At 38.6% G+C, this 27,453-nt stretch overlaps 1 protein-coding gene across 1 annotated transcript; it reads right to left on the bottom strand.

The window, feature by feature from the left end:
* Nucleotides 1-1,372: 1,372 nt before the first annotated feature.
* On the bottom strand, nucleotides 1,373-27,321 carry LOC129769646 (uncharacterized). Its single transcript, XM_055772031.1, has 8 exons — nucleotides 27,090-27,321; nucleotides 26,909-27,024; nucleotides 25,778-26,837; nucleotides 12,482-15,932; nucleotides 3,738-4,537; nucleotides 2,367-3,673; nucleotides 1,817-2,308; nucleotides 1,373-1,753 (listed from the first exon to the last, which is right to left on the bottom strand). Exons 1-8 carry the CDS (start codon nucleotides 27,114-27,116, stop codon nucleotides 1,486-1,488), a joined length of 7,521 nt encoding a protein of 2,506 aa, XP_055628006.1. The 5' UTR covers nucleotides 27,117-27,321; the 3' UTR covers nucleotides 1,373-1,485.
* Nucleotides 27,322-27,453: the final 132 nt, after the last annotated feature.

Below are 27,453 nucleotides of genomic sequence, written 5' to 3'. Positions count from 1 at the left end.
TACTTTGCTTCTAAACTGACTCAAAACTAACCTGAAATGAATAGTAGTCGGGCAGCGCCTACTACGTATTCACTCTTTTGTAATAATTTCATCTTTAGTGTTATTTACTCTTTTCGGCCATACCAGATTGGATACCGCGTCACTAAAATGGCCATAACTCAGTAAATAATGAGAATTTCGAAAAATCCTGTACAGGGTATATTCTTAGATACTTAAACTACAGAAATATGGTAAAAAAAAATTTCGATTTTTTCAGATTTCTAGACTAGAATACCCCCTTAAACTATCGACCACGAGGGCATTTATATGCTGATTTCCCCCAGGTACCTTGAATTTGAAATCTCTGTTAGGGAATACATGTCGGTGGAAACAAAAGCTCCCCCTACTTTCATGTGTTTGCAATGCCGATTTCCCCGAGGCAGCTTGGTTTTGATGTCTCTGTTAGGGAACACACTTCGCTGGGAACAAAAGTTCCCTTTACTTTGATGTATTTACAATGCCGATTTCTCCGTATCTTTAATTTCGACCAATCAGAACCAATAGGAAGATTTTTCGATTGTTTAATAGTTAGTTTCATATGATATAGTATTTTATCCATTGTGATGAATTGTTATGGAGTGCTCAGATCGATTGATGCAAATATCTCGTAAATACATCAGGACATAACTAACCAATAATTGTAAGTACATGAGCCGCCGCATTGTCGTCAATTTCGACCAACCAGAAGTGGGTATTTCCGTTACGATAGGGGTTGAGATTTTTCAATTGTTCGATAGTTAGTTTCATGACATATATTATTTTATTCAATGTAAACAATTGTTATGGAGTGTCGAAATTGATTGACGCAAAAATCTCACCAATCCACCATTTAATGACTGAGCAATAAGCGTTTGAAATTGGACAATTTCCACGATGTGTTCGATTTTCGATTTTCAATTTGTACCCCAATATGTTCCCGAAAGACGTAATCCTACGTCAAAAATATTTGTTCCCGAAAACAAGACTGTAATATTATATTTTAAAAATGTCCAAAATTAAAATTAGACTCAGAAATACTTGAAATTCGATAAAACACGAGATAGTTCAGCCAACCCATCAAAATTCTTGCATAAAGAAAACAGTATTCGAGCACTAATAAACCCCCATTTTTGCAATTTTGAGTATAAGTTTTGGGTCACAGTGTAGGTGCACAACTAGTCAATTTACCCAATTTACTCACGAGACGCCACTGTCATCACCCAAATATGCAAGTTGTTCGACATATTTGATTTATCTCTACTGGAGAACTATTTGTTGGACCAAAACAGTCTTATCGATGTCCAACTCGACTATGGGCATTGGTCATCTGTAAATTTAATATACCATACGAACGTAAAAATGATTTCAGATTTATATTAAAAACAAGTTCATCTATTCTGAACAATAAGATTCGTTGACACTCAATCATCGCTAAAATATGAATTCTTATAGTACAATTAAAGCTATCTACAATTTCGCCGTTCGGTAGTCCGTGGAAAATTTTGCAATATTCCACAACAAACATTCCAGGAATACCAACCCTCGAATGGCAACTCTACCGCACTGTTGTTCCGTAGGAAAGAGACTATCGGCATCATCCGTTTGCTTGTGAAACCGAACACCGCTTCGATCTATCCGCTCTATCGCATCAAAGTACACTGAGACACGATTCCAGTGGATTGTTCCACCCTTTTCATACTCGAACACTTTATATATCCGTAGGTGACGGTCATTTCTGAAGAAATAGAAACGGTGAATAATCTTTAAAGAATCAAATTTTACTGCAATATAATCTTACCCCAACTGTTCCAACACGGCTCCATTATTCCGCAGAATGCGACATAGATGATCCACTATACCGAAGACCCGCTCCACAATAGCATCCAAGGGTACTATCAGACTCATCAGGTGTGCCGTCGTGGGACATTGCGAGCTCAGCTCTTCTAGCACTGATTTATCTACCAGCCGGGTGAGCTCAATATGTGCTGCCAACAGCCTAGGAGAACATGTCGAGCACTGCCATCGCTCTGAAAGCTCCAGCCGATCGATTCCAGCGTTGTCCTGATTGGTGTAGCAACGGGGCGATTTTTTGAGCACCAGGTTGAACTGAAGCGTTCTCAGAGTGCAATGCCTCAAATACAAACGCTTGTCGGACTCATCGGATGAATCAAGAAACCATCGGTAGTTCTCCGTTTTCAGTTTATTAGCTATGAGGGTTGTAAAGCTAGGCGTTTCGGGTAAATCACAAACGTTGTAAGCCTGGGATGGTGCTTCTTGATGGCATTGAGAACTAAAAGTGAGTTAGCTATAGAGATTGAAGTATTTGTATCGATAAAAGTTATTCTTACCGCATATAGTTTTCGCAAAGAAACCAAATCGACGGAGTTTCCGGTAAGTGCACCGGTTGCCCCTCTGACAAATTTAGCGACAATTGTTTCAACGGCCTGCTCAAAATTTCATTTATTCGTTCTTCCAAGGACATGTCCTGTATTGGTATGTCTGACACCGATTGAACGATTCGGTCGAAAGTTTCTCGCCAATTTTGCCGAACGATGTCAACATTATCTCGTCTAACGATGGCCATTGTTTTCTTCGTTCGGCAACAATTGCAATTGCTCTCCGCACAGCAAACCTTCTTCGCTTCTGAAACCTGCCGTGTCAATTCGAACATCACCTCGCTGGCAACAGTAGAGTTGAGTACCAACGATTGTCTCGTTTTGTCTATTCTTCTGGGTAATTCATCCAAAGTCAACCTCACATCGGCCGGCGAATGCTGTGACTCCGAACAGTCGTCGCTATTTGTCGGAACCATGGTTGAATCGTCTATTATTATGCAAGATTTACTTCCAGTTTGATTCAAATCTATTGTTAGGTTCACATATTGGTGATAGTAGGTACTGTCATGCTTCAAATTACTTCTCTCTTTGTTATCGTTGATATTGGGAGATGATACCAGTGAAATTTTCGATTCATTTGCGAGCATATCACTTTCATTAACAATGAATACTGAGGGGTCCACTGTGAGTGTCTGTCCTAACCTTTGTTGCTCATGTTCAGTCTCTTCCTCGATCACTGTGACGCACTCCTCTTTTATTGTAACAATTTCAACTTCCGGATACCGTGTCACGTTCTCCGGAAGTTGAGTACTTTGCTCCTGTTTTGTAGGTGTTAAAACATCCTGATGGAAGGTAACACGACGAATCGTTTGTTCACATTTTGATTTGATTTCATCTGTCGGTGCGCTAGAAGTGTTGTCTAGTATTGTCGTAGTACGTTCTGCTGTTTTTCGTTTTTTCAGCGGATAATCCTCCGAAAGGGAAATATTCAGTGGATCGTGTTCCTGTGCCAATAGTACGGACTTGGAAATTTGCGACACATTCCGCTTTTGATTTTGCATAACCGTATGCTCTAAATCGTTGACATCGACAAATTTCAGTGTTTTATGTTCAGCAAAGGTTTCATTCGGCACAGAAGACATTGTAGATTGATCGACTTCGATAAATTTAAGGTTGCCTTTAGAGTGGCGTCCGCGCACAACTGCTTCTCGCATAACGTGGACAATTTCTGCCTGCTGCACCTCAGCATCGTAGAACTCATCGTCACTGGAATCATTGACCACAATATTCGCAACTTCTGACAACTTTGGAACTTGATTCTGTGAAGCATATGAATGAAAAGCATTAGAACAACTCGCAAAAGCATCCCAAATAAAATCCCACCTGCGCACGAGTATCAGCACCGCCAGTACCAACTTCATCCTCACAAAGCAAAGGTGAAATGCCGGACTCGTCAAGCTCTTGCACATCTCGATCGAATATTGATCCCAAACTTTTTCGCATCTGCATCCCAGAAGGCTTCTTCGGCGTCTCACGAATCACGGAAACAGCAACCGGAGGCTGCGCAATTGGTGGCTCGGTAAGCTCCTTCAGCACAAAGCTACTTACCTCGGGTTGTATAGTGAAGCCCGTTGTTCGCTCCGGTTTCCCTCCAATTTCTCCCAAAGCAGAAATTTCGCTCACCTCATCAAGTGGGACCCGGGCATACATCGCTGCCGTTAGATTCAAATCGGCGGCACTCGAACTTGCATCTCGAGCCGCTTGGGACACAGACTTCAACGTATGATTCTGTGTATTGGCAAATCTGTGCAGTGGCATTATAGCGGAGCTCCGCAGTACACAATCCTCCGACGGTAGATTTGGAATGGCGAACGAAAAATCGGATTGTTCTTGTTTGACAACTGGCGAAGGTTCATGGGTAGGAGCAGGTACCCGTACCACATTATGCCTCGCACCTGTTTCGCACGTCTCGTCTAGGATATTTTTTGATTGAATTATAGTCCGACGAGATTGTTGATCGCATTCCACCGCTTGCGGTTGGACCACAACGTCAGAAGTATCCATTGATTGGTCCATAGACTGATCCATGTCCTCCGGGATGAGGATTGTTTGTCGACTCGTTTTGTATCCATTCCGTTGGTGAGCATCTGATGATTTCGAATACTCTTTTACCCGGTTGATTTCTACAGCGATCGGGAAAGAAAGAAATTATAAAATAAAATTATACTAGCTGACCCGGCAAACTTCGTCACGCCCGAAATTGATTTTTTGATATCAACAGCTTCAAACATTCACATTTTCTTACTAAGCGCACGTTCATGGGTTCAATCGCAGAACTGTTCATTGATTGATCTTTTAATTGACTCTTTACAATTTTGTTTTACTATAAATTTCCTAGTACCACAAGTCGGACTCGATTCGGGAATCTTAGACTCGATTATCCGGAGTATTTCATTTTTGATCTTCGAAAATTTTGAATAATTTGTATAATAATTCCACATTGAATAGCTTATATGGGTATTCAATGAAAGGGCTCGACTAGTAGGAAATAGTTATTTATGAAAAATGCAAATCCAAATGACCGCCATATATATTTTTTCATTCAGTTTGTATGTATGTTTGAGTGTTTGTAGGGTTGTCCCACATTAATTGAAATTTGACCCCGTTCCTGATCACTGATTGATCTGGAATTTGGAACATACCTTTAATTCTACTGTCATTATAAACCTGCGTATTTCAAAACACTTTTATTTGATACCCATATTGATGAGATTTTGAAAAAAATATATACGAGGGCGGTCCGATAAGTACTTAGCCTCATCGCCCGATGGTGCCAATATCGCAAGAGATCTTGTAGCACATTCTCGTAAACGGCTACTGTCTAAATTTCAGTCGAAGCGGACTCGTAGTTTTGATTTGACCGTGTGTGAAAGCGGGCGTGTCCGCGAATTTGAGAAAAATGGAAAAAATGGAAATTCTGCCGTCGCCACGGCAGAATTGGTGGAATTGCACTACGAACTGTTGCCCCATCCACCGTATTCCAGATTTGGCTCCGAGCAACTTTTTTTTTATTTCCAAACTTGAAAAAGTCACTCGCCAGGCAGAAATTTGAGTCTAATGAGGAGGTATTGCCACCACGGAGGCCTACTTTGTAGACCTCGAGCAAATGTATTTTTCAGAAGAATCAAAGAAGTTAGAGCATCGCTGGGTCAAGTGTATCGAGCTAAAAGGAGACTATGTTGAGAAATAAATCGCCACTTTTCCAAAATTTTTGTTTTTTTTTTCTGTAGGCTAAGTACTTATCGGACTGCCCTCGTATATGGCGCCATTTTGGATTTGTATTCTTCATAAGTAATTGTGTTCTACTAGTCAATCCCTTTCATTTGATATACATATTGGTGGAGTTTTGAGAAAATATGTAATCCGTTATTTTGTAGCGGCCGCCATCTTCGATTTTCAAGATCATAGAATACGCAGTTTTATAATGACAACAGAGATAAAGATGTGTTCCAAATTTCAGATCAATTGGTCAACAGGAAGGGGGTTAAATTTATATTAATATGATACAGCGTTACAGACAACGTTGCAAAGTTACAAAGTCACAAACATAAAAACGGGTCAAGCTAGATAAAACCGTTTAATAAATAAGTGCAAATCATAATTATATTACGTTCACCGAGAGAAAATTCGTTTTTTTATGATTCGATTATCCGGAGTGATAAAAAACAATACTCCGGATAATCGAGTCCGACCTGTACTACTAAAACTCGTCAGTATAACATCAAATTATTTTCAGATACAAATTCGTTCAAGATTTTTCAATCATTTGCAAATAACAAATATTTTCCCGATATTCCCTATTTTTCCCTGACATTGTTTAAATTCCCTGATATTCTGTAATTTTCAAGGTTTTTCCAGGTAGCCTATTGAAGGGATAATTTTTTGAACCAGTTAACTGTGGTGTCTGCATCTAAAAGTTTTGTTTCGATTCTAGAACCATGACGAATATATTCGTCACTCATAGAGTAAGTTGCGTTGGTAAGATATTGAATGAAAAAAATAAGTTTATTTTATAAAATCGAAAATTTTATTACTAATATTTACTTCTTTCGTTAACATATGCATATATTACACACATATTAAACTAAAAATGCAACGAATTCAATTAAATATTATACTTATAAAAGCAAGAATTCAAATTCTTTCTGCGGAGTGATATTCAGCAAAACAGGGTATTATACACAATGGGCCATTGCAAATCGAACATCAGTAGCGCGATTCCTCACAGATATTATGTTTTGAGCAATGCGAACATCTAAAAAACATTATCATCACACACAAATTCATTATGCGAACTGGTAGACTTTTTCAACCAGTGCATACGGGAAGACATGACATCATCTCAAACTGTATATTTTTTCTTTTTGTTTTTTTTATTCCGGCATAGCCTCAAAATATTCTAAACATCTTGAAATTTGAAAATATGCTTTGTTGGTCACTGATTTATACGCATGACGAGTATACTCGTCAATCACAGTTAACTGGTTGAAAAGGATAGGAAAGCTCTACCAGCCTTATCTGGGACGGGTAAACCTAGACGTTGTGTGGGGCTTACACCCACTAAAACCAAGCCCTCTACTCATCGCCTCGTTCCCCCCGGGACCACATCAAGGCGACCCGAACGCGCATCATTGCCCTGGCAACGCGATAAGATACCAGTTTCGTATGTTCGCCGGTGCCACTATTTCGCGTGTGTTTTGGTGAAGTTTATGAATTAATTTTTTTGGCACATTATATTCATTATACATTATCTTGAATCATTTTTAACGGAGAATTTTTTGTTGTCAGTTTCAAAATTCGGTTGGTTGTAGTATGTGTTAACTCCACACAGAGTTAGTACTATTTTGGAAGTTTAATTTTGCTTCGGATGAACTTATAAAATCGCTCCGCATTTCCCCGCAAAACTTTTTTAACGAAAGTATTCCTCAAAGTGTCTTTTATCACTCAGCACTTGAATTTTTATGCATCGTGTAGGTCATATTAATTATTGTCTTTATTTTAAACAGTTTGTTAGTATCTCTCTCGTCCCACTCCCTTTACAATTTGGTAAAGGACCAGAAGAGAAAACGATATGGACAAATGCTGAGTATTCGTCTCCATTATTTTGTAGGCCCATCTCATTCGAATTCGCCAAAGAGACACTAGAGTTAACGCGGGACAGAGAAGCAGAAATAAATGCCGAATACTCTAATCTCGATTCATACTGTCGCTGTTTATTTTAACCTACTCCTTACGATGATCAATGGAAACGTTAGTTGTGTCAAATTTCTAGTAAAGCTAAAATAAGTACTTAACTTAAAATGACTATTGACCGTTACATAAACGCGGTTTCCGCACTAACAGAAATACCATCCCAAAGTTGTCCAATTTGCAAAGCTACACCAAAGCAGGTGAGTGAGTTGCACCGAGCAAATACCGCAGTAGATTCAGATTCGCTATCATCTTCCATTTCTGTGCTACACACAAACATCCACATGTTTGAGTATATGATTCATATTGCGTATTGACCAGGAGTTAAAAAATGACAGGTAAGAAAAAATTAAACAAGATTGAACAGACAAACGCCATCGCAATCGTGCTGATGAAGATAAAGAAATTGTAAAACAAACTACACAACACATCAAAAATAAATTCAAAGACGAGACTGGATTAGCTATTGATCACATACTATAAGGTAACATTCTTAAAACTATATAAAATGTAAATATTGGACATGATTGATCATATTATTTGCTATGTTCAACAGGAAAAGGTACAACAAACGACGGAAACTCCGCCCGAAGATTTTTTAGAGATGCGGAGAAAGGGCGAAAATGACTGGATTGGATGTGGAACTCCTCAAAAGATTTAACATCCTCATCACAGCAATTAACTCAAGGATAAGCATCAACAAACAGATTCAAAGAATATGCCCTAGATACTGCTCGACTGTACACGCAAAAATACGAATGGTATTATATGCCATCCCATACCCATAAACTGCTGCTTCACGGAGCAGAAATAATTCGAAATAATTTCCTACCAATAGGTAAATTAATCAAAAGATTTCAATTTGACAAATGAATATGTGAATTTTAAATCGTATGATAATTTTCTAGGGCAACTATCCGAGGAAGCAGCCTAAGCTACAAATAAATTTTATAGAAGTTATCAGGAAAGTTTTACGTTAAAGACATCCCGATTGAGGACCGATCCAATGAATCGATTAGTGGTCAACTCTAGCCCATACATATCGACATTGAGAAAGTAACAAACGAAGAGAAAATCAGCTGTAAGCGGCGAAGTCCTGAACTTACTGACCATCTAGGAACAGATACAAGCTTCTCATGATGCCGGTGAAGAGGATGTTCAGATTGAAGACCAAGTTCAGACTGGAGATGAAGAAATTCAGATTGAGGACGAAGATGAAGAAGAAGAGTATAGAGGATAAGCCGATGAAGACGAGGAAGGAGATGAAAACATGGAAGGAGGCGAAGTCGATATCTAACAGTACATAAGAAGACATTTTTTAAATTTTATTTTGTAAAACTTGTGATGCTTTTTCCAATAAGTATCTCAAATTATGTTGCCAAATAATTATTATTCGTGATGTTTTGACGTAGGACTACGTCTTTCAGGAAGGGTGCTAAATCTCTACACTAGAAAACAGGTCACGTTTTTATGAAATAAAGTTAACGTTAATAACTATTTTCACTGTGAACGAATTCTCATGATTTGCATACCAATCGAATCGGAAATTCTCTAAGATTTGTTTGATATGCTTACAAGTTACAATTCGCTAATCTCCAAGCAGTTTAAATTCATGAAAACTGGAAGAACTTCCTTTTTTCCCATACATTTGTTCTGCCGATTTGTGTGCTTACCCTACCCCTATTTCGAATCCTTATAACTCGAACATTTCTTAATAGATCGGAAAGATGTTTGCATCAATTGGTAGGGAATATTTCTACGCGTCTATCACAATTAATAAAACGTTATTTTTCATGAGATGAACAATTGAATAACTGTAAAATGTCAAGCGTTATCTAAACGCCCTAACTGCCAAGTTTTGATTGGCCCGATTTACGGTTTCCCCAACATAATTCATAATCGATGTACCTGTGGAAATCCGCTTTGCAAATATACATGCAAGTCGGGGGTATTTTTTGTTTCCACCGAGCTGTGTTTCCCTAACACGGACTTCAAAATCAATGTGCCTGGGGGAATCCGCTTTGTAAATACATGGAAGTCGGGGGTATTATTTGGTGTTGAGTACTTTTGGAATCGCTTGGCGTTGTGCAGACCGGAATGTTTTCCTAAAACGTACTTTTAAACTGAGAGGCCTGGGAAAATCGTTATTTCAGATACTAGAGGTAAATGAACTTTTGCGGAGAACTACGTAAACATTAGATGTGCAATAATTTCAGAGGGAAATGTAAAATACAATGATCATTTGACAATTCTTCCGTTCACATATTTTGGTAGTCCTAGGCATCATATCAAACGTAAAAGGACGTTCATCAAATTGATTTGTAACGAAGAACATGATCTATTACAAAAATTTCGATGCATTCTAAAATAATATTCGAAGTGGTAAACAAGTGGATTGCATAATATAATTGCGTAGTTCTACGTCGAAATTATGCGGTCGTGTCCTAGATACATCCCCTTACATTTTTTTTTCAATAAGTATACCTATATAAGTATATATATATTTGGCAACATAATATTATATATAATATAATATGCTACACTATTTTAAATAATATTTTGATCTCTAGTATTGATTTCCGATTGTTCATTTAAAAACCAAAAATTATTAAATCACAAATATTGCACTTTTCCCCTTCGCACCACCTCTTATTTTAGTTTTTTAGTTCAATCGAGTTGAAAAATGAACTCTGCGTATCCAAAAACATACACTTTGATACCAAACAAGATAAAAACTGAAAATATTCAACTTTGCCTTCTTGCATACAATCGGCAGGCATCTCGCTATCGCATGAACCTCGAAAATATCATATATTATATTTTTTAGATTTTACTATTTTTAAAAATTCGGCAAACGTAAGAGAAAACGTTTTAAACCGCATTTTGTTTTTCAAACGACCGCCATTTTATCCAAAAATAGGTTGTTGACTTGTCCGAGGTTCATGCGATAGCGGCATATTTACTGATTCAGAATCTGTTCGATTTTTTTGTTTCAGATAACCAGAAGGGCTGGAATCGTGTACGCTATGGCACAACTTTTTTTTGAACCCTCTGATTTCATCAGCTCTCACCTATTCTAGTTATGAATATTTCTTCTCCGTTCAATTTTTGTTCTATTGTTAAAAGATAGATGAACAAATAATGATATAATGTATACTAAAAATATTCTTTGTTTTATTTTTACGGAGCTCGAAAAAAAACGTCCCTAATACGTGTCTCTACACTAGAATACCCCCTTAAGGAAAAAAAGTTTGGATAAGCCACACTTAAATGGGCTTTTCCCTTACTCCAAAATAAATAAATAAATATGTAAACAAGACCGAAAAACATTCAAAGCACACAATTCAAAGCATATATCTCCTGGAACTATCATTGGGGAATGCTAGCAAGTATAACCAGCGGCGTAGTGAGGGTTGACAGTACCCCTGGCAACCTATGAAAATGACGCCACTTTTAAACACCACTTTTTTCGATGTTTTCACTAGTTTTGAGATATTGTGATATTTTGAGAAAACTACTCATTTATACAAATGTTTACTGTGGAGTTTATTTTCGTTTCCCGTAGTCTAGAAGCTTTAAAATTGTCAGGGCTATCGAGTTGAATACACTCTTCGTTTGCGAACTGAATGGCATGATTAAATGCTTCCTTCTTCATCTCCTCGAACACATGGCTTTAAGCAGTTCACTTGCTATGTCTAAGATGTCTAAGGTCTTTTGATTGTAACGATTCATTCACTTTGTCCATATCACTTAGAATTTTTTTTCCGAAGTTCCAGAAGACAAAAAAATTTAAAATCCATTTGATTAAGAAAAACTTCAGCCCCCTACACTGTTGTTTGGTCGAATCTGTTAAATCAGTGAGAACAAGAACAAATAAACCTTTTCACCTCTAATAACACTTGCCGTTTTGACATCTTGTATCGAGAAGCCCTTTCAACGATGCTCCCAAAGACTCAATAAGTACATTCCAACCTGTGGTTGAACTGCTGGAATATTTTAACATTTCTTGTACAGTTCCAAAGATCGTTATCATTGTAGGTGAAATGTTGTTGAAATTCTACTTCGTGTTGATGAGATGTTGGGTGTTTCATTTTTTCAAAGAGAGGTTATTGGTTTCATGTACGGACAGAAGCAACTACTCATGGTGGATGTATTTTACTCAATTGAAAGATGAAAAGATGAATAATACAGGGAAAAATTGCTATTGGAAAGTCACCCCGGCGAATGCCAGGTTTGCCACCCGCACACTGCGCTGCCGAGTATAACCAATATTGCGTTGGAATAGAGTTCTGAATGAAAATTCACCGGAATGATAGAATACACAAAAACAAGATGATTTTACTACATGACAACGCCGGATCATATGTTCAAAAATCTGTACAAAATTTTCGAGAAAAATTAAACTGGAAGGATTCCAATTTCATGAAGAAATTGAGAATATATATAACAACTAAGTCGCTACAAAACAATCAGATTTCCACCACCGTGTCCGTGTGTTACCTAAAAGATGGGCTAGGGTTGTGGCTTCCAATGGAGCATACTTTTAACAAAGCAGCAGTAAGTTTATGTTGCATTTTTCACTAAGAAAAATCGTAAAGTCATACGTATGATTGCAGTACGGTGATCAATAGCAGGTGTTATCCACTAATACTTTTGCAACTGGGTTGAAATGTAGTCATATATTCGTGTCAACAGCAGTCATTACTCATGGAAAAATCATTGGGACCCTAGTCATGAACAGACCAATTTACAATTCAGAACAAGGACAGGTGTCAGAACTACTAATATAAGTTTCAACATTCGGTGATATACAAAAGCACCTTCATGCAGTTCCCGATTGAATAATGTACAACACATTGGCAAAAAGATGTGCTTACCTTCGAAAATTTTCCCTCGCTGGACAGTCTCGTCAACATCTTGAGCTCCAAAATTTGACGTTCTATAAAAATTCGGATAGTCATGCTCCTGCTGAGGCACCTCGACGAAACTCGGTTTCAAATGAAACCTGCTCGTGGTACGATCCATATCATCCTCGCAATGAACAGTCAATCGACATTTTACACCACCAACTTGTTCCGCCACTTTACTACAATCGGGCTTTTCGAGGCACGAAGTTCTCGTGTAATTCATATGTGGAATAGAAACATCGGATGCTGCTGCTGTCGCTAATTCGCGCCGGGCAGGTGGTGTTTGTTTCGTATCACAATCAACAAGCAACGCCTGGCGATAATGTTGATTTGCCACGCTTGTTTCGTCCATCGAATCCTGCTGGTAAACAGTGTTTCGACCCTTCGGAACCCCGGTCGACTTCGCCAATGGAGACGGAGTCGAAGCATCGATGTCTTCCCGGGGTAGCACCGTCCAGCGCTGGTTTGATGTGGTTTGTGGCGAAGCAATGCATGGTGGCCGTTTGACGGTTTGATTCATTGGCTCCATCCCGTATTCGCTTTGACGAACACTTGGATGATGCATTTGGTTGGACATTGTGCGATCCATTTCATGAGGATACGAAATTGTTTGTCGATGGTTAGTTGTTGGAGGAGATCGGTGTTCCTCGAAGTAACTCGTTTGGCACGATTTGTTGAAGAATTGAGTTGGCCGTGTGCAACTGATTCGATTGGAGGAGCATTCTTCTATGATTGATGCTTCTGATGTGGTTGGCCCTTGGATTACACCCGGTTGACGTAGAACAGGTTGAGTGGTGATGGTTTCATTTTCCATTTCAACTTCATTTCGCGGATCTTTATTCTCAAGCTTGGATTTTGTCTGGAGGAATGGCTGTGTGGTGTTTGGGATTTCTTCGAACCGATGTCCTGATTCATTCATCACGGTGGCGTTATAATCAGTTTGCCTTGAGCTATGCTGCGAAAAATTGTTTCCAGCAGACTGGCCAACGCTGGACTCTTGCTGAACTACTGGAACCAGCGTTTCATGCATGTTTTCGACTGCGAAGCTTGTCTGGCGTGATTTTTGAAGAACACTGGTGGCCATGCTTCGGTCAACATGATCTTGTTGTTTCAAAGAGTGACGCTCAGTTGATATGTTAACGGGAGAATCATTCTGCCATTTTCTTTCAAACGTATCATCCATATTGATCGCACCGAATTCACTTTGTCGCAGATTTTTATCTGGGATGTGATCTTCAGAGATTCTCTTTTCGTTTGCCACACTTTGATCCATGATTTCAACTTCGAAATTGGTCTGTCGGGATTTCGACAAGGGAATCTTGGAACAATTCTGCTGATATTCCGCGCTCGAAACTCGCAGCGGAGACTGTCGATGCAGTGGCTGAGTTTCGTCCATTTTGGTCGCACCCACAATGGTTAGGCGGGATTTTTGGAATGGTGTTTCCAAATGTCGACTCTCACCTCTATTCAGTGGAGATTCCAAGCGGGGAGCATTTGCCGTTTCGTTGATGTTGTCGGGACAATCGTCGGAAGTTACCCGCGAGGATTCTTTGCAGGATTCTCTGGATAGCCGAGCGTCTAGCAGCGTTTCGTCCATGCTTTCACGACCGATAATCGTTTGGCGTGCTTCCGGCGCCCGAACCGAACTGATGGACTGGAATCTTCCACTCTGAACGGTTTGATCCATGTCGCTTCCGAACAGAAGTGTGTCACGCTCTCGTATGTTGGCAGGAGCCAGCATTGACGGGGAGATTCGAACAGTAGTTTCATCCATGCTCTGAGCAGTCACTGAGGTTAATCGTCGGTCATTTTTACGATTCTCGTGTCCACTATCCGGAACAACAATTTGCGTTTGCTCCATCTCGTTCGATCTGTGGTCAGTTTTCCTAGATGTCCTTGAAGATTTATCCGAGGGAACTTCGTCTACAATATTCTTCGATTTTCTTAGATCTTCTGAAGTACTAAGCGGCGATTGTCGTTTACTCTCATCCAATTCATCATTGAAGAACATGGTTGGTCTTAGATGCCTCGAAGGTGGTAATGACTTCGGGCTTTCGTTCTCCTCCAATGCAGTGCTCAAGAAGATCGTCGGTCGGTTGGATGCAGGAGCAAAGCCTGATTCGCTGGGGCTATCGATACAGATATTCAACGGCTGACCATTCGTTCGCCGTGTTGACTCAACAGAAACCATCGGTTCGATTTGTTCGTTGAACAACAACGTGGACCTCGGGTGGTTTTTCTCAGGAAGTTCAGGTTCTAAGCTGGAATCATCCAGATTGATAGTCATTACAACTGTCGGACGCTCGTAAGCAGTCGATGTGCACGTAGCAGGAGATCCCACGGAAATGTCCAACGACTGGACGTCCGTTCGGCGAGCAGTGACGGGACTCTGGATGGGACAGGTTTGCCGTTCATTTTGTTCTATTTTGTCATTGAAAAAAACTGTTGATCGTAGCTCCCGCTTATCCCGTTTTTCAGGGGTTGTGCCGAAGGAAACATCCGAGGGCTGAATGTCAGTTTGGCGTCCAGCTTGTGAAAACCCTATTTGATCGACTTTGTCTTGTTGGGGAATCATCATATGGCCCTTAATATGTTTCGGGCGATCAATCGAAACATCGAGAGCATCATTTACTGTTTTCCGAGGATCGACTTTTTTCTGCGTCTGTCCAGGCGAATCTTCGCAAATAATAATTGAGTTTTCATCAATCTCTTCCTTCCTTTCCCCCTTAGTACTTGACGCTACTTTCGTATCAGCTGCATTCGTTGCTCCAAAATTCAAACTGATCGCCCTGGATGGCATTTTCAAAATTTTAGGTTTATTCGCGCCTGGCGGAGGCTGCGAACTACTCACCAGATCCACTCCGATACTACTCCTACCAAACTCCAAATCCGAGAAGTCCATTCTGACAGTTTCCAACCGGGGCAACGCATTCACTTTTTCGACGGGGCATTCATCCATTTTCATGTCATAAACAGTTTGTCTGAGAACATTCTGCGCAGCAGTTGCTTCCCTAGCTATATAACCTGCATCTTCTTCAATTGTATCATCAGTCAGAATCGTTTTCCGACTGTCATGTGGGCAGTTGTTCTTCGGTGACGAAATTTTCGGTAATTTCGATGGATCCAACTTCATACTCGTGACCAACGCTAAGTCCTCCACATTCGGCGCACTCGTAGTGTCCATTGGTTCCGCCTGATGAATTGTGGGACGCTGCTGCTGTTGCCGTTGGGTGGAACCAGAGAATTCAGGCGACTGACACTCGCTTCGATCCATCGAAGCCACTTTTGGTACGAAGGATGGCCGCGCTCGACTGAGAGCGTTCGCCGAAAGGTGAACTTCGCTTAAGGATTCCTCCATAACTGGATGTGCATCTTCATCCATTCCAATAGACGTTTCCATGGGATCTATTTTTCCGTGGACCTGCAAATACAGACAAGATTGAATTGATGAATTAATAATGATAGATTGACTCATCTCCGCTTACAATAAAAGCATTTGATCAGAGTGGACGTGTTTTTAAATAGCTCCAAGCATCAGTTATCTTTAACCCTCCTGTACTCGCGTGCAAAATCAAAAATCATAACGCGTATACTCGCGCAAGGTGTCACAGACCGAAAAGTGAACTTCTCTGTAATGTTGCCTTTGTTTATTTTTCATGCTTTATTGGCATTTATTTGAAGAAGAGGGTATGATTGAATGAAAAAACTCAAAAAATATGTTTACTTCGTCTTTATTATGTTTTAATAGTCATCTTGTTCACCCTCCTTAAAATAGAGTAATTTTTGATACTCCAACACAAATAACGAAATTCGAATTTTTCACTGTTATTAATTAAAAAAATATAAAGAGCTATAAAACAACATAAAAACGTATTAACCGATTGTGGTTTCATGGAGTAAGAATCAGAACATAGCATAACTGCATGCTCGAAACAAACATATTTTTTACATTTCATGCATTTGTTGCGTGTTTTTCGGGTCTTTTATCGAAGAGAAGAATGTATAACGACCTTCTAGATAAATACCAGATGATAAAGGTTCTGGAATATGAAGTTTGCATATTTCTAATATTCTTTGTCTCTGTATTCTTGGTAAACTAAGAGTTAATTCCTTTTTTTAGATGGGGCATAAAAAGATGATATAAAAGGATTTCTAGGAACTTCCTTTTCATTTTCTTGTTTTCTTTTCGATTTTGTTCATTATAAAAAAAATATCCCCGAAACTGTAATTGTTAAAAATTACCATAAGCCACCGAGTAGTTTAAAGTTTACTGTTTACAATTCTTCCACAAGTGAAATTCTTTCTCAAGTGTGTATATGTATGACCATTATATTTGGCGAATAACTATACGAATCTCAAACATTTATATTTTGCTTTTGAACGTATGAATCTAACGACGAATAGTCAATATATGGATCCGTTCAATTTAGTTACAAAAGGGACTGAAATCAAATAAGAATAGTGCGGTAATGATCTTGTGCATTATATTCAATAAATATTCCACGCCACTAACATTAATTTATACATTTCATTCAACAATATTCTAGAATATGAAAAAAGGATCTTGTCCAAAAAAGCTTCTCCCATACTCACGTCGGTGTGTCAGACCGAAAGTGGCACACGTCCCCTTTGTACCAACACATGCGATACGCTAAACGATGACGAACGACGAATAACGAAACTAGAGAGAATAGAAAAGTCGTAGTGTTGATATTTTCCGAGAAATGAACGAATTATTGATTTCTCGGTCTGACAGACCAATGCGTGAGTATAGGAGTGTTAACCTAGTGTTTGGTCAGTGTAACGTATAATAAGCGCAAAAAAAAATAATCACGAATTGCGAAATTTGTGCTACCGGGATAACCGACAGTGTCAATTTGTGGAAATTTGCTGGCTGCTCGCGACGATTCCACGCCGCCTGTATCGACATACAGCGCACGAAGGGCGTAGACATTACGTCATATGTTTCGTAGTGCCAGAATGACGTGTGCACCGAGTTGGACTTCAGTAAGCCCACTAAGCAGCGGAAAAAATCAACGAACAAATGCAATACAACACGATAGTGATCCATTGGCTAACATGCACGGCTTGTACATGAAATCTGTAGACAGACTTCAGGGTCAGCTTGTCGATTTAATACTAAACATACCACGAGGAGTCAAATGACCCATTTTAAACATTTAGTCAACATTTTCTTGCAAATTACATTGCCACAACATCATTTGTATACACTACTTTTCCTAAAACATATATCGAATGTATTTTTCAGTGTTTACTCCTCTATACTTATTTTTTTTACTGAGAAATATATGTAATCTGCCCTAACTACCGCAACGGGTCATTTGACCCTTGCAAACATTTATCTGATATCAGATTTTTTTTATTTATTCACCCTCCGCTATCCCCTACACCAAAAAGCTCGAATGAGCCCCCTGGTAGTGGACGCAACTATCTCAGCTCGAACTGTGCAGCAAAAAAAATAATATGTAACAAAAAAAAAGGTAATAAACTAATAAAAATGAACTGAGAGAAGAAAACTAAAAATTAAAAAAAAAAATATGTGTGACAGCTTAAGTCATTTATTTAAAATGGGTGTGAAGTCCCAGTGGAAAAAGATTTCTTTTAAGGGACTCACTGGTATAAGACATATAGAACCATTACGATTTATATGTTTGGTTGTGATACAAAACCATTGCATTTCACATTGTTTGCTATTACTTTATATATTTTGTTGTATTTGTGAATGAATAATGAATTATCAGAATTAATTGTATTGCTGACTATCCAAGCGAACTAACAGTAACCATTCCAAGCTACAGTGCTATTTTGCGTGTAAAAAATTATAATTTCAATATTTTGCTAATAATTGTTATCCCAAAATGTCGAAATATACAGGATAAATATGATATATCACGTTTCTCAACAAAACTATATAAATCGAGTCATTTGTTCACTAACTATTTATAAAGGATCACTTGACCCGCTGTGGTAGGAATAGATATACATGAAACATCGGTAGGTTTAGTGTTAAAAAACGAATTGTCTGCAAATAAAAACAGCAATCTCTCCGCGGTGGCGATAAAGAATCATATTACGTCACTCATTGATATCGCAATGAATAACACTAGAGAGAATATAGCGAATTACATCAAATCAGCAAACTCAGAATTAAATCGCGACCTCAGTCATTCAACAACTGGGGAATTTGTCACTGGAAATAGTGGCAAACATTAATCAAACCCCATACGATTGTATTTATTACAATAATACTACATCCCATTGAAAGATTAGATCTTCTACACAATGTTTCGTCAACACTCCAAATCCATGGCTGCAGTTCACCGACTCCCGACCACACCGATTCTTGCCTTGAAGTCCTGCTCCACCTGGTCCTACCACCTCACTCACTGGGTTCCTCTGGTTCTTGTTCCTACCGGATTTGATACGAACACCATATTTGCAAGACTGCTGTCCGGCAATCTTGCAACGGACCCTGCTTATCGCTCTCGTTCAACCTTGGCGACTTTCTGAATGCTAGGATCGCCGTAGAGTTGCGCCAGTTCGTGGTTCATTCTTCTTCTCCATACTCCGTTTTCCTGTATATTATTCTGAGCACTCGGAGTTCAAAAACACCAAGTGCTTGTGAGTCATGCTCGAGCATTGTGCATGCTTCGAACCGGTCGAATTAGAGAGTTGTACATGGTACACTTCGTACGGGGTCGGAGTTTGTTCGGCCTTAAGGATATGCGAAACCCATAGTAGACGCGACTTCTGTTGACCATGCGTCCTCGAAATTCACGGCTGTTGTTGTTGTCATTTGTTATCAACGAGCCAAGGTAGACAAATACTTCACCGCCCCGAACTCGTCGCCGCCAATCACAACACTACTACCAAGAAGAATTCTGTTAGGATCAGTCCCTCCTGATAGCATGTATTTAGTTTTGGATGCACTAATCTTAAGCCTAATGTTTCAGTCGGGTATACAAATCCGCTACCACTGCATGTGTTCTTCCGATTATGTTCACGTCGTCGGCGAAGCAGATAATCTGATTAGACTTGTTGACAATCGTGCCCCGCGTGTTAAAGCCCGCTCTCCGCGTAACACCTTCAGCGCCACGTTGAAGAGCAAACAGGAGAGTCCATCACCTTGTAGAAGTTCCTTGTGAGTTTTAAACGATTCCGACAGATCGCCTGAAATCCGCACACGGCACCGCACACCGTCCATCGTTGCCTGAATCAGTCTTGTCAGCTTTCGGGGAAAGCCGTGTTTGTCCATGATCATTCATAGCTGTCGTCGGCCGATTGTATCATATGCGGCCTTAAAGTCAACGAAGATGCGGTGCATAGGGACCTGATACTCGCGGCACTTTTGGAGGACCCGCCGCAGTGTAAAAATGTGGTCGTCGAGCAAGCAGACATGAATTCGGCCTGATAACACAAATTACACAAATTCACATACTATTGGCGATAGACGGTACAAAGGATCTGAGACAGGATTTTGTAGGCACCATTCAGGATTGTGATGACACAATAGTTCCCACAATCCCGCTTGTCACCTTTTTCATAGATGGGGCAGACTACCGCGTCCTTCCATTCCTCCCGTAGCTGTTCTGTGTCCCAGATTCTGACTATCAACAGGTGCATACACTCTTCATGTTTTCCCGGACCTCCTTTGAAGAGCTCCGCTACGAGGCCATCCTTATCAGTTGCTTTGTGGATCTTTAGATGATTAATAGCCTCCTTAACTTCACCCATCAAAGTTTCGAATACGAGAACGTTATACTTGGAGTAAACGGTTTTGAACAGTAATACCTCTTTAACGGCTGGACGGAGCTGGATAAAATGTACAAGAGTTATGCGCCTGGTAATTATTGACCCAAAAACAACGCTGATTTTCCAGTAATTTTTCAGAACAATTCCAGATGTAGACTAGTAGTAAATTTTCTACTAATTTTGTAGTTCTTAAAGAGATTTAGTTTCCACTTCTCCTAGCAGTTTCATTAACTTCGATTATTTTACGCAAAAGTTTTTTTCTTTCAGAATTCCTTGTCTTTCAAAATTCGTCAAATATCGAAATAGTCAAAAGCTTTTCGAATCGGTTTCTAGCCAATCTTTGATCGAAATCTATAACGGAAAGATCGACAGAGAATACGGCTTTCGTCGCAGGATACATCAACGCTTCATAAGCTCTAAATCAAGTGCTTCGCATCCCAACAAAGTTTCAGGATTTGTCTATCGTAAAGTTTTAGCGAGTTTTTTTGGAATCCTTGGATGATGCTTGTGAAATATGCAATCTGAAGCTACCCAAATTCAAAAGTTTTTCTTCGCTATTTTGATATCCAGTTGCAACTCGCGTAAAATGACCAATTCACGTTGGTGCCGTCCATCGAAACCAGAAGAAGTTTGTTCAAATATATAATTCCCAGGCCTTTTTAACCGTTTGAATACCTTTGAAACCATTGAATACAGGAATACTCGTTGTATGCGAAGAGTGCAGGGAGCGCGATAGCGCTCTTCTTGTTCTGTTATTATTTTTGACTTAGCACCTCTTAACGTAGGATTTCGTCTTTCTGGGACATTTTTCAAAGACGACTTCACGCGCTTTTTGCAGCAATCCATAATTTTGAATGAAATTGTTTAAATATTGTTTTTCATTATTTTAAAAAATAACATTTATGTATAGGTAAGGGAGTTTATGTTAGTAAATTTTATAAACCTCACTTTCTATGTGTTTTTTTTTCCTATTAATTCAATTTCTGTGTCCTAATCCATTATCTAAGCTATTTAATATTTTTTTAAATATACCCAAACTCATCCGCATTTTTTGCATATGCTAACAAAATTTGCTGCGCACTCAAACGGTTAAAAGCTGTAACTTGATCTTCAGTTGTTCAAAAGCTCCTCCTTTACGCTATACGGGAATCCATATTGATCACTTATATCCTTCCGATCGATGGTCATGCGTTTTGTACCGATTTAAAACGTGACTTATTGTAGATTGTACCATTCCAAGCATCCTGCTGACGACACGATGAGAGAGATTCGGATTTTCGAGGTATGTGTGCAATTTTTTTTTTTGCGCTGCTATTGTTCTTCCTACTCTTTTTTCACCACGATTGCACATCCGCTTGTGAAACTTACACAATGTATGCAATACACATTTAACTAACTTTATTCAAATTTACAATAGAGAATACTCAATGGGTAAGAAGTTACATCCATTTGAAAATGATGCAATTTGAGTCAGGACAGTCTTTAATCAAATACAATTTTTTGTATCATCAACTTTCTAATTACTACAATTGACAAAATTCTAATCGGTGGAATTGGATTTTTTCTCTGAATGGTGAAGAAATTCCATGATTTTCAATCACACTGATTTGAATGCAATGGATAATTGTAACCAATTTGAAGCTCTATACACTGACTTTAGTAAAGCTTTCGATCGTGTTGATATACCATTACTCCTCTTTAAACTAAAAAAGGGATAGGAGTCAAGTTATTGAAATGGTTCGGATCAAATTTGACTGACCTCATGCAAATAGTAAGATTTAAGCAGTTAACTGTGACGTCTCCATTATAAAGTGCGCACAGTTTTGTATCGCAATAATCGAGTCATGATGAGTATATTCGTAAATCACAGAGTATGTTGCGTTGGTAAGATATTGGATGGAAGGTAATGGGGAAGGTAATTTTCTAATATTAACTTCTTTGGTTAACATAAGCATATATAACATATATATTAAACTAAAAATGCAATGAACTCAATTAAATATTATACATATACAAGTAAAAATTCAAATCTTGCTGTGGAGTGATGTCCAGCGAAACAGGGTATTATACACAATGGGACTTCGCAAATCGAACATCAGTAACGCGATTCCTTACTGATTTTAAGTTTTTAGCAATGCGAACATCTAAAAAAAAACATTATCATCGCACATAAATAAATTCCATAAATTCATTATGCGAACTGGTAAACTTTTTCAACCAGTGCATACGGGGACGCATGATATCATCTCAAACTGTTTATATTTTCTATTTGTTTGTTTTATTCCATGAATTCGCATAATCCGGTATTGGATCGGAATGTTTACTTGAACATTCTGAAGGAAAATACAAAGCAAAGTACATATCAACAAAATGGGATGGAATCGAGGATTGAAGTTTTGCCAAGACAATGACCCAGCGCACAAGGCATATAAAGTTCGCACATAGTTACATTACAATTGCTCAATAGTTATTGATAATCCTCCACAATCTTCCGACATCAATCCCAGTAAAAAAACTAAGTACAACATGGATGGTGGCGGGCAATTCAGTGTACATTATGTCGCGTACACCAGACAGTCGAACACGTTCTCTGTCACTGTCCTCAATACCCTAGGGCCCTAGATCGACATACGACATCCCAGGGAGTATCAGAGATACCCTGGGAAACGAACCAACCATGACCGAAGCGGTACTTTCTTTCTTGAAAGACACTGGTCTGTTTGACCGAGTATAATGGAATCAACGACATGGCAACGAAATATGGATACGTACTGGACTAACGAACAGAATAACGAATCGCTATAAATCGCTGGAAATATTTATTGTAAATAGGGGAAATGCCCAAAACTAGAATGAGACCCTTAAGGCCTCTTTAGCGTTTCAAGAGATGAACCAGCATAAGGCTGAAAATCTCTCTAACAAAGACAAAAAAAACACTCGTGAGGTTATGAAACATGAACAAGTTTTTTAATTGTTTTTTTTTGTTGTAAATTTTAGATAAGTATTTATTGAATAATGTGTTATAATTCTCCTTTTTATCTTTCAAAACAGTCCCCAACAAGCAGTCCTGGTTTCGCGTATATCACAAAAATAAATAGTTTGGCGTTTTCCGCCTTTTATCTTTCAATTTAAACAAACAAAACAATGCTCTTTACATCTCCACACTGCCGCAATACTTGAAGTTTCCCATTGAGCCTTTCCTCAAGCATGGGTGACAACCTTGTTTATACTAAGTACCTTTATCTATTATTAATAGAACTACGGTTTTGATATGTGAACAAGCTCATTAGAAAATTGAAATTCATTTAGAAAAGTGTAAACTGACACATTGTTGAATAAAGTATATGTTCAGTATAGTTTCTTGTTGTGGTGGGTGAGAGCAGACCAACGACCGCAAAGGGTTAAAAACCACTTGATGAAAAAAATGATAAATATTTCTTCCGAATACACAAAAAAAACTCGTAGATAACGGATAAAAACTACTAACGATTGTTGCAATGAACAGGGGATACTATACTAATGATAAAATTCTGAAATTGGTCAACACCTTCGAAAAAGATAGAGTAGAGATTTCAACCAGCGTACGAATATGAGTTTGATTAAATTTTCATACAATAGCATTCGCCATTTTTAGCGAAATAGAAACCATTATTCTGAAAATAGGTAGAAAACCTTTTAACTCTCATATGACACTATGACTTTATCTAAATAGATAGTTCCGAAAGCTTATTTTTGACTTTCAAAAGAAGGGAAAACAGATCTGCATGGTGGAGTACAATTACCAGTTTGAGTCACTGTATGTAGTCTACGCTGGTTTGACGAAATAAATAAATCAATAAATATTTAATAAATATTCGATTTGACGTAGGATCTATACTGAAAAACGTACTTTTTCGTTTATTCCACGCCATCCTCAAAAGATCCGAGATAAAAATTTGAAAAAAAATACTGAATGTGCATCTTACTACGGTGTATCAAGAAAAATTATCAAAAAAAAAATTTCATCAGGAATTTTAGTACCAAAAAAATATTGAAATTTTGAATTTTTTTTTTTTAGATTTAGGGATTCAGTACTACTCTAATTCATATTTAAATGTGTTTCTACGGCTTCTCTAGATATGTGTGATTTTTTTCAAATTTTTTTAGTGTTGCGCGGTATCAAAAAATATTTTTTTTATATTTCCATAGAGTGGTTAGGTAAGGGAGTAAAAAGTGCCCCCAAACCAAATCACTAGCTGTATGGCAAATATTGTAAAGGATATTAAATAAGAAATTTTGGTGGTTCATTTGAACCCCTATGTGGTTTGACGTAGTATCTATAATGAAAAACGTACTTTTTCGTTTATTTCACGCCATCCTCAATAGATCCGAGATAAAAATTTGAAAAAAATACCGAATGTACATCTTACCACGGTGTATCAAGAATAATTGTCAAAAAAAATTTCATCAAAAATTTTAGTACTAAAAAAAATATTTAAATTCTGAAGAAATTTTTTTGGGATTTAGAGATTCAGTACTACTCTAATTCATATTTAAATGTGCTGTTACGGCTTTTCTAGATTGATAAATATCTTCAAGCTGTTTTTTTTCAAATATCTAATAATAAAAATAAAATAATAAAAAAAATAATACACAGTACAAAAAAATGTTATACATTTTCTGGCATTTCGAAATTTTGAAAAAAAAATATAACTATATTTTTTGATATTTTCTTTAGTATTAAAATTTTTGATGAATTTTTTTTTTGACAATTTTTCTTGATACACCGTGGTAAGATGTACATTCGGTATTTTTTTCAAATTTTTATCTCGGATCTATTGAGGATGGCGTGAAATAAACGAAAAAGTACGTTTTTCATTATAGATACTACGTCAAACCACATAGGGGTTCAAATGAACCACCAAAATTTCTTATTTAATATCCTTTACAATATTTGCCATACAGCTAGTGATTTGGTTTGGGGGCACTTTTTACTCCCTTACCTAACCACTCTATGGAAATATAAAAAAAATATTTTTTGATACCGCGCAACACTAAAAAAATTTGAAAAAAATCACACATATCTAGAGAAGCCGTAGAAACAAATTTAAATATGAATTAGAGTAGTACTGAATCTCTAAATCTAAAAAAAAAAAAATTCAAAATTTCAATATTTTTTTTGGTACTAAAATTTCTGATATTTTTTTTCGATAATTTTTCTTGATACACCGTAGTAAGATGCACATTCAGTATTTTTTTCAAATTTTTATCTCGGATCTTTTGAGGATGGCGTGAAATAAACGAAAAAGTACGTTTTTCACTATAGATCCTACGTCAAACCACATAGGGGTTCAAATAAACCACCAAAATTTCTTATTTAATATCCTTTACAATATTTGCCATACAGCTAGTGATTTGGTTTGGGGGCACTTTTTACTCCCTTACCCGGCCAGGCCCTGTCTTTTAAATCAAATGAAATAATTATCTAGCTAAATAAACATAAATGGGAAATACCTTAATGCCGGTGATATCCATCACTTCCGGCTCACTGAGGCGTGTGTTCTCCAGCGATACCGGTCTGCTGTAACCAGGTCCGAGTACTTTGGCCACCGATTGGGTAATAGCAAGCGTCGAATCAATGTCTTCGGCGCCTCCCCCTCCGTCCGATATCCGCGGATCGTACCGCTCGGAAACGAATTCCTGCTGAAGCATCTTCAATTTCAGCGCAGCCGCCGGATGAGAGTTCCACGCTTCCGAAATTTCAAACTGGCTGTTCCCGAACGTAAATCGCTGATCCGTGCCAACGACGTGTGAACTCCAACCGGCCGATATATCCGCATTCACCGCAACTGATCGTTTGTCCACAAGCGAAACCCGCGGATCCGTTTGCACTGACATGTTGCGCAAGGGGTTGTGAATTTTCGCGGTAGACGACGACGACGTCTGGAACAGGACTTTTGCGGGAGCGCTATTCTTCTCTGGCGATTTGTTCGAAACTTCCGGTGGCCCGAAAAAGTTAATGTCAGTGTCATTTGGAGATTTGCTTTCGGCTGCAATCGTTGCGCCTTCGTTGTTTTTAACAACTTCGTCAATCGAAACAAACATATTTTGACTAGGATGATAGAAAATGGTTTTTCGGGGAGAAACCGGCTTCCCGTCATACTTAGCTGGGCTAATGTCCATAGCATTTGAGTCCACCACAGAGTTTTGTTGCTTCTGGCGAAGAGCCGATCGCGTCTGAACGGCGGGTTCTTGCAGTAATCGTTCCGTACTGTTCAGAACACTCGAATTCATCGAAATTTCCCCCTTCAAACGACGTTTCTCATCCTCACAAGCCGAGATAGAGAGATTCCAAATACTGCTGCCGTTTGGACTGATCTGGCGCTCCTCGGTCGAGGCAACATTTTCCTTTTCTTTCTGGACAGTTAAACTAAACTGAAACTGTGAAGTATTGGTCTTCGAGGCATTTTTCAGTGCAGTATCATTAGCGGTCAAATGCGGCGAGGCTCCGTCTGTTGAAACTTCGTACGAATTGCACCAAATTGTTGCGGTCTCATCGGTGGCGAAAAACTCCCTAAAACACATTAAATCCATTAAATCTGTTCCTCCTCAAGCCACAACAAGCAAACACACAAACAGACTTACTTCACAGATTTCTTCGGTTTAAACACAATCCGCTTTGTCGATTTCGTCATTCCGGTGGTTTCGGTAGGACTCGACTCCAAGCTATTTGCACACACTGACGGACGTTTTTTGAGAATCTGCAACGAACGGTCATAAATTGTTTCATAACGATTCCAAACACTGGCATCTATAACGAACTCACCGAAGACCGTTTGCCATGGGAACTCATGTTTTGAATTTATTTTGCGCCACTTCCCATCTATATGTAAAACTACACTTTGAACTGCAATAAACAGATTATGTTCACAGCCAATTCCCATTAAATAAAACAACGTCACACTTCGGAAAACAAGCAATTTTATCAATAATATTTTAGCGTTTACTTTTGTCGTTTTTTCTTGTTTCACTTTTGTTTTGCGGCGAGTACGATGCATCGCTTTGAACCGGTTGCTTTGAAAATCAACCGCTGTTGGAAGAAACCATTGCGAGAAAATGTTCGCACAGCGAGTAATATCAAGCAAGCGGTTCAATCCAATCAGATTGCGCGCAGTGTGGCCAGATAGCGT

Source organism: Toxorhynchites rutilus, chromosome 2 (genome assembly GCF_029784135.1).
Source record: "Toxorhynchites rutilus septentrionalis strain SRP chromosome 2, ASM2978413v1, whole genome shotgun sequence".
In the NCBI taxonomy this organism is placed as follows: Eukaryota; Metazoa; Arthropoda; class Insecta; order Diptera; family Culicidae; genus Toxorhynchites; species Toxorhynchites rutilus.
This window is presented reverse-complemented; position numbering and strand designations above follow the sequence as displayed.